The sequence below is a fragment of the Pleuronectes platessa genome, chromosome 22 (assembly GCF_947347685.1).
Source record: "Pleuronectes platessa chromosome 22, fPlePla1.1, whole genome shotgun sequence".
NCBI classification, from domain to species: Eukaryota; Metazoa; Chordata; class Actinopteri; order Pleuronectiformes; family Pleuronectidae; genus Pleuronectes; species Pleuronectes platessa.
Genome location: NC_070647.1, coordinates 13,553,638 through 13,564,325, shown reverse-complemented (window position 1 = coordinate 13,564,325; position 10,688 = coordinate 13,553,638). Strand labels below are relative to the sequence as shown.

The following is a 10,688-nucleotide window of genomic DNA, read 5'->3' as shown; positions in this document are numbered from 1 at the left end:
AATCTCTCGGTTAGAAAATCTAAATATGAGAATGTGGGACGTGCTGTATCATGTAAACAGGATTATAGTTGATAACATACAACTGTATTAGCATCACATGTTAACATTATAATATAAATGCTAAGGTTAGGGAGTCCATATAGAAGTAGTGACAGAAGTTCTCGAAGGCTCGGTGACAGTTGACACAATCCGTTTAATAACACAATCCGTAGTGTGCAAATATCACCGGCGTGCAGGTATGTGCAGGAGTGACGCCCGTAACAACACAGGCGATCAGGTTGTGTGTTTGTACGTGTTGGTGTTTCTCATTCCACTTCATGCCTTCGCACCGTGTCACTACACACATCACGCCTGTCGGGTGAAGTGTTGCTTTTGGATCGGCCTTGACTCGCATGATGCATGAAGGCACGAGGAACACAGTGAGGGATGGGGCTGTCACATCGGGGGAGAGGGTTAGTGTGTGTAGCTGGGAGCTTTAGTCAGGTGCACCTCACCCAGTGGAAAATACGCAAAACACACACACACAAAGAAAAATAGAAACTCTGCAGGATACACAGGACGTGACAGGGATTGGATGGTTTATTTCTCAGTGTCTGCACAGGAACAAAAACTCACACGTGCTTGATTTAGAGTAGACAAACTTTTCAGAGCATTTTAAAGATGACAACAGGCGAACAGGACAGATGTTTAGACCTGTTAGAGACTGACAGAAAAATAAACGTCAAGAATTTAACACATTCTTATTTGAATCACGCAAAGTGTGCAAACTAAAGGTGCGCTGAAAAACCAAAACATGAAATGGAACCTTTATTACATTTGACATATTTCACTCATTAATAATAAAAAAAAGAAGTTTGGACAGCAGGAAGGGTTTTCACTCATTGTACGTAGAGTTAAATTATACTGTAAATAAAGATGGATGATATGACAGCTCCTTAAAAAGTGAAATAATTTGGAGCGCCCCCTGGTGGCTGGCTACAAACAAGGTCATAAACCCCAAATAATCCATTTTAGCAGATGAGACATGGCCCACAGTGAAAAAGTCAAAGTACATATGAAGTACATTTTAGATAGTAGTAGAGTTCATGTTTCTGGTAAGGATGGTTTTAAGTGAAACATGATTGACAGCTGAGACTGCCTCGTGATTGGTCGATTGCATGAATCTGCAGGACCCTCGTTACCACGCCTCCTCATTACTTTTCAAACCGCCTCTCCTATCAACATCCAAAGCACAAAATGGCGCCACCTGTATCAGAAACATTGTTTTACTTCACTTTTCCACAACAGGAAGGAAGTAGAGAAGCGTCATCCATCTTTATATACAGTCAGTCTCCCCAGTACAGAAGCCTTCTGGACTTCTGTGTGCGCTAGTGGTGACACGACACACTTAGTTAGCGTTGTATTAAAGTTCCTCATGTATAACATTACAAAAGTAGCTGTGAAGTGAACAGCCGAGTAAGCAGATTCCAGATTTCAACACAGTGTGTACGTGTGGCAGAGCGGTGTGGGCGAACCCCTCGGCAGCTTCACCGTTGTTTTCCCATCGATCCCGGCCGATGTGTCATTATGATGGATCGCTCCGTGGGCTTCAGGGACACCAGCACTGGGCCCCGCGCTGTATTGACAACACTCCCAGTTCCCTCTCCTGCTCGCGTTAAGTACTTCTCTCTCAAGTTAATGAAGTAAGAACAGGGGGGGGGGGGGGAAATGATGTTGATCGTCTCTGGAGCTTATATCTTTAGTTCACTTTAAAAAAGACTCTCGCGCAGGTGGTGGGAACGACAACATGAAGAGTCACAATGGCTTTAGTTTGGTTTATAGAGCGAGTACGGCTGAGGAAAATGTACGAGAAATGAAAGAAGGAGAAACGTATAAAGTATGAGAATAAAAACTCATTGTTTAATGTAGAAATGTGTAAATCATGCAGCTGCGGTGTGCTGGACTTGAAATATTATTTCTTGGCCATGAAATTGAAGTTAGCCCAAAAATAAATTATCCTAAGTTACCGAGTCCTTCGGTCGGTGAAGAACTTTTCACACTGCCGCCGCTAAAGCTGCTCAAACTGTAAGAAAAAAACTAAAGACAGATTTTTGTAACAGCCGTAGATGTGACACCGTTCTCCGCTGCGGGAATTCTCCGGGGACCGACCCAAATTGGCAGCAGGCGGAAGACGTGGCCTCATTCAGACAGTCTAATCTGGCATCTGTTATTGCAGACAGAAATCAGTGGGCCCCTGGGGCCGCCATGAGAGGAGACATAGAGGTGTAATTGAGAGCAGCAGTTTAGATCTAACAGGAAAATGAGATGAGATGGCCGGCCAAGTTTGGGGTGAGTGTCCGAGACAATCGCCTTTTCATTCTGGAGCTGCAGTCATTGTAGCGGCCAGCGAGGGGGGGGGGGGGGGGGGGGGGGCGATATAGGTTACCTCATGATATAGATATACAAGGAGCTGGACTTGGGAAAGTCTGTAGTTGGTTGTCAGCTCACTTCACAATTAGAGGGAGACACTGCTGCATATATAGTATATATTATAATCTGCAGAGTTCGGGGAAAAAGTATATGTTTCAGCCCCCCCGACTACAATGTGTCTCATCACATTAAAGCTGCTCTGAGACATGAAGTTCTCTGAAGGGGATGAATGTGAGGACGCAAACATCCGAGTCAGAGTCTCCGGACTTTCTCCGGAGTGCCACACATGTAGAAGACACCAGCAAAAATGTCAGGAGAGATTTTGGTGATGAGGGCTTAAGTCCCCCCCGAATGCTGCGGAGATCTGAGTGGAGAAACTACTGCTGCGTTGTTCTTGTGTGAAACTCCAGAGAAGGTCTGGACCCAGTTGTGCGGACATTCTCTGGAGTTCATATCTCAAAGTACAACAGATTTCACGCACGTTCTGATCTCAGTCTACACACATACAACTCAGTTCTTAAATGTCCTCTTTCCATCATTTCCAGCTCTTGTGCACTTGACCCACACATGGCCCTGATAAACAAATCAGAAGATTGAGAAAAGAAAAACAAAACATGTAAAGCACAGGTTATTTGAAAAATGTACAGTTATTCCCTCTCAGGCTCCGCCCCCTCTGAGCCCCGACCTGCTCTCCTCTCTACACCGTGGTGATCTTCTTGTCCTTGGTGGCCTGCTTGATGGCCGCCTGTTCGCAGATGATCTCCTTCAGCCGCTGCAGCCGGGTGTTCTGGGTGCTCAGGTCCCCGACGCCCGTCTGGCTGCGGTGGAGCAGGGACAGGGCGTTGATGTACTCCAGCTCCGTGTAGCGGACGCCCTGGTCCACCACCAGGTTCAGCAGCTCGTCCGCGGCGTTGTACAGCATCTCATAGTACTGCCTGCAAGGAGGAGGAGGGAGGAGGAGGAGGAGGAGGAGAGAGAGAACGACAAGAGGTTATGAGTGGAGAGAGAAAGAGAGAAAAGAAAAGCATTTGCAATAGAAAGGATAAAAAGCTGATTGTGCTTCATATTCCTTTGTTTTACACGATTCCTGTGCAGAATCAAAAAGGATAAACTACAGCTCAAGGAAACTAACTGCTGCTCTTGAGATACTTTTTCTTCAAGAGGAAGTAAAGGACCTAAACCTGATGCTGGCGGGAGCTAAAGATAGAGGGAAGACATTCATAGCTACAAACCGTTTTAACACAACTGTGCTGAAAGAGCCCAAAGAATGAAGAAGTGTGTGTAGACTTGATACTATAGGTCTGTAACTAGAGGTACAAGTACATTCGTTAAACACATTTCCTTCCTGACTAAAACATCAGATTTGTAGAGATGTACCACCTGTGTATGTGAGCAACGGCTGTACAACTCATTAGCCTCCACTCAATGAGGAGAACACAATACTTGGCTATAAATATGGATTCTTAGAAGAAAAGGTAAATCGTCACAACGGACACAATTTACACATTCCTGGGAGGAGAGGCTGAAGGTGGCAGGGTAGTGCAGGAGAGTGTTGGGATGCAGGAGAGACCATTATTCTTTGCTCGGGGGCAAACAGGTCAAATACCTTGGAGAGTGCAGGTGTGTGTGGTAATGTGTGCAATGCTCTGATATACACAAAGGAACACAAAAACGCAGACAGGCACTAGAACACATTTCACCAGTATCTGCCCTCGGCTATGGGGCAAATCCTGTGATCTGATGATACACTAAATGTTTTACTCCCACACAGTCGGTGTAAATACAGTAAGAAGTAAGGAGTGGACAGCAGGTGATGTGTACTATATTCTACTATTTCTAATATTCAAATGAAAATTCAACTGTAAACATGTTTTTACGTCTGGATGAAACCAAAAGAACAAGTGACAAGCCGTTCGATGTTGATGTTTACATTTGCTTATATTTAATACTTTTATTCTACAGTAATTGTTTGCATTTCATGTTAAGAACATTTTTATTCTACATTTCAAGTTCTATATTGTTATTATTGAGTTTTCTTTATAATTATAGTTGTTTATCATAAAGTTTGTGATTAAACTCCTCAATTATGTTTCATCAGGATTTCAAAAATCCATATTGATTGGGCTCTGGTTATTTTGTTGACATAAACAGTTTCAGCTGCCAGAGGTTTCTTTTATGTGTGAATCCATGTGGAACGGAATATTATGGATGTGCATATATTTGATGTGTTGTCCTGTACAGCCATTGGTTTTCATTCATGTGTCTGTAATGTGAAAATCAATAAAGTGACTACTGTCGGTCCACAGCAGCGCCCCCTGCTGCTCTGTGGGACCAGCAGCTCAGCCAGGAGAGATCCCTGTCGCCCTGAGGCTGAGGAAAGGCCTTGGAGGTGTTGACTGAGATAGAAATAGAAGTTCCACCTGTCTTCACCTCCTCCACTGTGTGACAGCAGAGACAAAGACTTGTTTGTAAACATGTGCACTAAAGAATCTGCAGAAAGAGGGTTGAGCCCAGAGGAAATTAAAGGTAAATGGATCCAAATCTCCACGATGGTGCACAGTGAAAAAAGAAAAGAGAAGATATTTTGATCTCATTTGTTTAGCTCCAGCAGCCAACCAAGACCCAGCCCCTTCTTGAGATGATCATTTCCACTGCTAACGAGGCGCTAACGAGCACTCAGGGAGCCTCTGTTCCAAGGTGTTCTATCTGCTGTCACTGTGGGAAAATCCAACAGGAGAGGAAGAAAGAACCTGGAAAGAGTAATGAAGGGGTAGAATGAATGAGATGGAGATAGAGCGGCGGAGAGCGAGGAGAAAAACGAGAGCGATGACTAAAGCTATGAGTGACGAATAGCGGCGTATATCTTTCTTTTCTTTTTTTTTTCTGCCTTCGCCCTGACAAGTAATGCCCTTGGTCATCAGAGCATTTGCATTCTGTCTCACTCTCCCCGCCGCTCTCACTTTCTCTCCAAGGTCTTGTTCATTTCTCCGTCCCTGAGCTCATTTCGTGAAAAAGCTTGTCAATATTGATGAGGGTCACATTCGTTTACTGAGGGGGGGGCGAGGAAGAAAAGAAAGATCGCTCCCACTTTTGTTTTTTATATCTCATGATGAAATGTGCCATGAATTTGCTTGTGTTTGTCTCACTGGCTGATGAATGTCTGAATGCAAACGGCTTTGAACGTGCATTTGTACGTTAGGAGTGCTTTACCGCTACATTCCCAGAGACCTGGTGATTGACTGCACGCTTGAGGAAAATCGCCCTCATTATACTTTACGATCTAATGAGAAAAACGAGTATAACCCAAAGAAAAACTCTAATTTCTTCCGTTGAGGGACGGAGCTGTGAAGAGACGAGGCTCCTCTCTTTCAAATACACCGGCTCTCTACAGCAAACAGCTCAGAGGAAGGAGACTTGATTCTGAACAAGAGCAATAAACTAAATTGTACCCAACTCTTACCCTCTGACTTTCTACAGAGGCATAGTGATGGCAAACCTCTGTGTCGTCATATGTGTTTATACGGTTCTTGTGTTTGGAATTCAGGTTTATTTGTTCTTTGTATTTACAGCTATAAATGTGGAGGTTAGGTTTATCAGAGAGTTCAAATTGCTTGTTTCAGAGCGTGTTTGTCTTGGTGTGTAAGAGACTGGAGACCTGTTCATGGGGCTTTTGACTCTCCAGTGTTAACTTGGCCCGGGCTGTAGCTACTGTGTATAAATCATAGACTGTTTATAAAGACGGACAACATGACACATGGCTGTTTAGGTCATAAACCCTGACTCCTCCATCTTAGTTGACAGGACATGGACCAAACTAAAAAGTCACAGTACACGTCAAATATGTTTTTGTCATTTTAGGTCATGTTTTTTTTTTTTATCACATTTACACCTGAGCTCCCTTCGGGTTCAGGTCGAGCTCGGTTTGTCTTTTCTCAGGCCTGGGTGTGCACTCAAGTTTAAAAAAGGTATTTTTTCAATAAGTTTGGTTTGCATTATTTATTTGAAGCTATAAAAAACGGGGGGGAATTTCATGATTGACAACTGAGACTGACATCCCATGATTCTTACCGCGCAGACGCTGGCTCCGAATGATGCATCGTCCATCTTTATGTACAGTCTGTGTTATACATACAAAAAGTTGCCAGTGTCTCAGCTCTTGTTGTCGACTTTGTGTGGTTTGACTAACTGATGAGTTTTTTTACGCTCGGTTCCCCGTTTGAACGCTGCTAAGATTTTAAAAATGAATAACAAACACATCTGCTCTGCTGCAAACTGAAATTATGGCTCCAACAGAAACTAAGTGCTGTCTGTACACTTTCCACTAGTCCCCCCCCCCACCCAAAAAACACCACAATTTGTCTGATAAAATAGCAAAACTGGGAAGCTTTGGAACCCATCTGTTGATGCAGCAGCCAGCAGGAGAAAATTAAAAATACCTCATCAGTGCTATAAAGCATGGCTTAACTACAGTATAATAGCTTCTATAATTCACTTGGCAGCGATGCATTGGGGAAAAGTCCCACGCAGGATTTGTTAAAAGCAGATCAACTCTAGTTCATTTACAACTGATGACAGTGTAGTAAATCCACTGTGCAATTTGTTGTGCTCGCCATATAGCATCCGATATCTAAATGGAGAAGCTGCGCCCACGGGAAGACGATGCTGCTGGGCTGTCAGCTGGTTATTAGTGTGTGTGTGTGTGTGTGTGTGTGTGTGTGTGTGTGTGTCTGTGTGTGTGTGTGTGACTGCATTGTGAGGACAGCTGGCAGTCTAGCCTTCAGTTCAAACGGGAGGAAGCAGGTTCAGAAAGAGAAAGTGTAAGGAAGGTGTGTGTGTGTGTGTGTGTGTGTGTGTGTGTGTGTGTGTGTGTGTGTGTGTGTGTGTGTGTGCGTGTGTGAGTGATGTATGTTAGTGTGCGCTGAAAACACTTTCAAACAGTTCATTACACAAGCAGTTGGAAAGCCATTTGCCAAACAGGGTGAGGCTGTTAATAAGATTACAATCTCTCCGAACTCCACCATCAAGTAAGAACCCCCAGTGACACAGACACACACACACAGACAGACACACAGACACACACTTCTTCTTATCTGTTAGAGACACAGTATTATTTTTTTCGACAATACTTAAGTGAATTGCTGTTTTGATTGCCCCTTCCTTTAAGTCTTTTCTCCATTTAGCCTCTGTCGGTGTCTCACACACACACAACCACATAAACACACACAAACACACACAAACACTCACAAACACTCACAAACACTCACACACATTTTTACCAATCTCCACCTGCCTCTTCCAGAAGTTCCATCTATGAAAGCCCTGCTTCAGTAATCAGCGTGTGTGTGTATTTGTGTGTGTGTCTGTTTGTGTGTGTCAGCGCGCCTCCACGCTGCGCTTTCTATTAAATTTTAATTAGCCGCCCCCCCCTCCCTTCTCCTCATATACAAAGAAAATTAAGTAAATTTATGGTGCGTGGACGCAGCATTGAACTCATACATGTATGTCAATGGGGTGAGGGACAGAGAGAAACATGGAGGAGAAGGGGGGGGGGGTTAAGAAAAAGATGAAGACGCAAAGAGAGAAGAAGAGAAGGAGAGAAAGACAAGAATCAGCACAATTAATTTCCCCTCATTTTCCACTGTGTACAATATTAAGGCCATTACAGGCTGCCTCTGTCAGCACGTTTGCAACAACACATTAGTTAGTGGGGGAGAGATGAGGTGAGGAAGGAGGAGGAGGAGGAGGAGGAGGAGGAGGAGGGAGGAGGAGGAGAGGGGATGGGAGAGAATCAACTGGAACCGTGGCTCGTTGCTGCACAAATATCGATGTTACTGACAACAACAACAAGGAAGCTTGTCTTCTTTTCTCCCCCTTTTCTTTTTGTCTCGGCCTAATTTGTATCAACCCTGAGCTGGAAAGATTTGAAAACGCATCTCTTCCTCTTCGGCCTCTTGTCCTTTTTGTTCGCAGCAGATAAAAAATGAGCTTTTTGAAAACAAGCAATCAGTCGGCGAAACTTCGACTGCAAAACAGAGAGCGTGCACGTGAGGTCATTGATGTGAGAGCCTGGTGGGGGGGGCTGAAGGGAAGTTGTTGCATGGCAGTTCCAGTAAAAAGGGGAAGCCAAGGCGTCTTGATTGCCCCCTGGTGGCTGGCTGCAGTATGAGCCTTGAATCACACCTTCTCCATGTTAATGGGTGGGACATGGACCAAACAAAACATTTATTTTTGGTCGTTCTTATAACCTAGATATATGTCCAGGTAGTTTGGTTTTAATTAGTTATTTGATGCTACAAAATGGTCAGACTCCAAATGACACCATCAACACAAGATGGCAAAGCTCTCGATAAGAGGAGGAAGTACAGAAGCGTCGTCCATCTTTGTTTACAGTCTTTGGCTCTTACCCTTTCTGTTATCCCTCATTCGAACTGATGATAGAGGCGCTTGATGACTTAGTCAACGTGAGTAGAGAGGGATTTGAGCGATCTCTTTTCCCTGTAACTGTAATGTGCAGTGTCAAAGTGGAAGTATCATTAAAGAAAACATTGCTGAGAGTTCTCTACTAAACTGGACATAATGTGACATCTTGTTCTTGTAATTATAACACTATTGCTACTCTGCTATAACGCTGAGCTAGCGTGTATTATCAAGTCTGTCTTTATCGAGTCTGGCAGAGTTAGTCAACCCTAAAAATCTAAAAAAGTACGTGCAGGAGGTAAACCATTTTTAATGATTTGATGGCGTCTTCTGACTTCAGGGAGAAAACCCTCAGAAATATTGTCTCTACGGGCGACAAACTGAAAGAGAGAGAGACTCCAAAATATGCTAATTGTCGGTGAAAATGATTCTGAGAGAGGAGCACAAGAGGGAGAGAGGAATCGACTCACCGCGGTGACTCAGTCAGCCGGGTGGTGACTACACCCACTGAGATATTGACCTGCCTGCAGACGACTGACTGAACAGAAACTGCGGTAAGTTGCAAAGCACCGTTTCACTGCTGAGAGGCTGCGATCAGAAAGGTCTTTGCACTGTTCAACAGGAATTTACATGTGAAATAAGTCCTAGGAATGTTTTTGTGAATATATTTAGTTCTCGCATATAAATTCTGCTTTGTACATTAACCAGCTTAGTGTCTCTCCCTCCCCTCCCTCCCTCCTTCTGTGTCTCTCCCTACAGGGCAGTGCATTTGTCTCTCCTCTGGTAATGAGGGAAGGTCTGCAGAGACTCTGAGACTGAAGCTTCATCAGCAAAGACCGGTCCCATCACGCTGCACCACGCACAACATGCACACACAGACACACACACAGACACACACGCTCTGACTGGCTTCATCAGCAAAGACCAACGTCATCAAGCTGCGAGGGTGCGCACACACAAACACACAAACCGGCTTCATCAGCAGAGACAAGTCTCATCGTAACGCATCGTGCACACACACACACACACACACACACACACAAACACAGGACAGAAAACAGGAGCAGGGGAGGGGCAGAGAGAAGAAGAGAGGCGAGGGAATAGGCGGTGCAGGTGATTGGATGGAGCAGAGGAGAGAAAATATGAGGAGAGAGGGACAGAGAGAGGAGGACGAGAGAGAGAGAGAGATAAAGAGAGAGACACAAGGTGACAGCGAGGGAGACAGAAGCCGAGCGAAGTGACAGCGTATTGAAGTCAGGCCTAAATACAAACAGTTTTATCTGTTGACACCCACTACCTCCTGACACGGCCGTCAACTGTACTTATTACCACATTCTCTGTAGACACACCAGCCTGTCACCTCCACACACACACACACCCGAAAAAAAAACCAAGGACAGTTTATTCGCACACACCGCACACACCGCAGAGGCTGGTGTCGCACAACCGGGGACAATACACACGAGCACCTTTGACAAGTCACACAGGCAGACTGCAGTGATTTCCAGTGGCAGACAGGTGGGTGTGATGGGTTAAGGGGCTCGCAAGTTTTGCAGGGGATGTTATGACAGCGGCGCAACCTGCCTACACGGGTCACCGGGCAGCTCAGAGCTCCACCGCCTGTGTGTTTGTGTTGCTGTGTGTGTGTGTGTGTGTGTGTGTGTGTAAAGAGCGTGTCTGGGAAAGGCTGCGGCACCAGACATCGGAGGCATTTGGACAAACAGGTACATATTTACTTTAGGTTTACTTCAGCTGTAGGGGATTCAGGTAGGATGAAGTTCCTTCAGAGGATTTTGTTCACTGGTGCGCTGCGGTAAAAACTATTATTCCAGCTGGTTGTGTGTTTGAATGCAGTTACACAC

At 44.8% G+C, this 10,688-nt stretch overlaps 1 protein-coding gene across 1 annotated transcript in view; it reads right to left on the bottom strand.

The window, feature by feature from the left end:
• Nucleotides 1-2,391: 2,391 nt before the first annotated feature.
• Nucleotides 2,392-10,688, bottom strand: part of exoc4 (exocyst complex component 4) — a 106,379-nt gene continuing 98,082 nt past the window's right edge. The window contains exon 20 of the mRNA XM_053415040.1: nucleotides 2,392-3,344. Coding sequence (XP_053271015.1) covers nucleotides 3,107-3,344 — 238 coding nt within the window. The 3' untranslated portion in view covers nucleotides 2,392-3,106. The remainder of the gene's footprint in view (nucleotides 3,345-10,688) is intronic.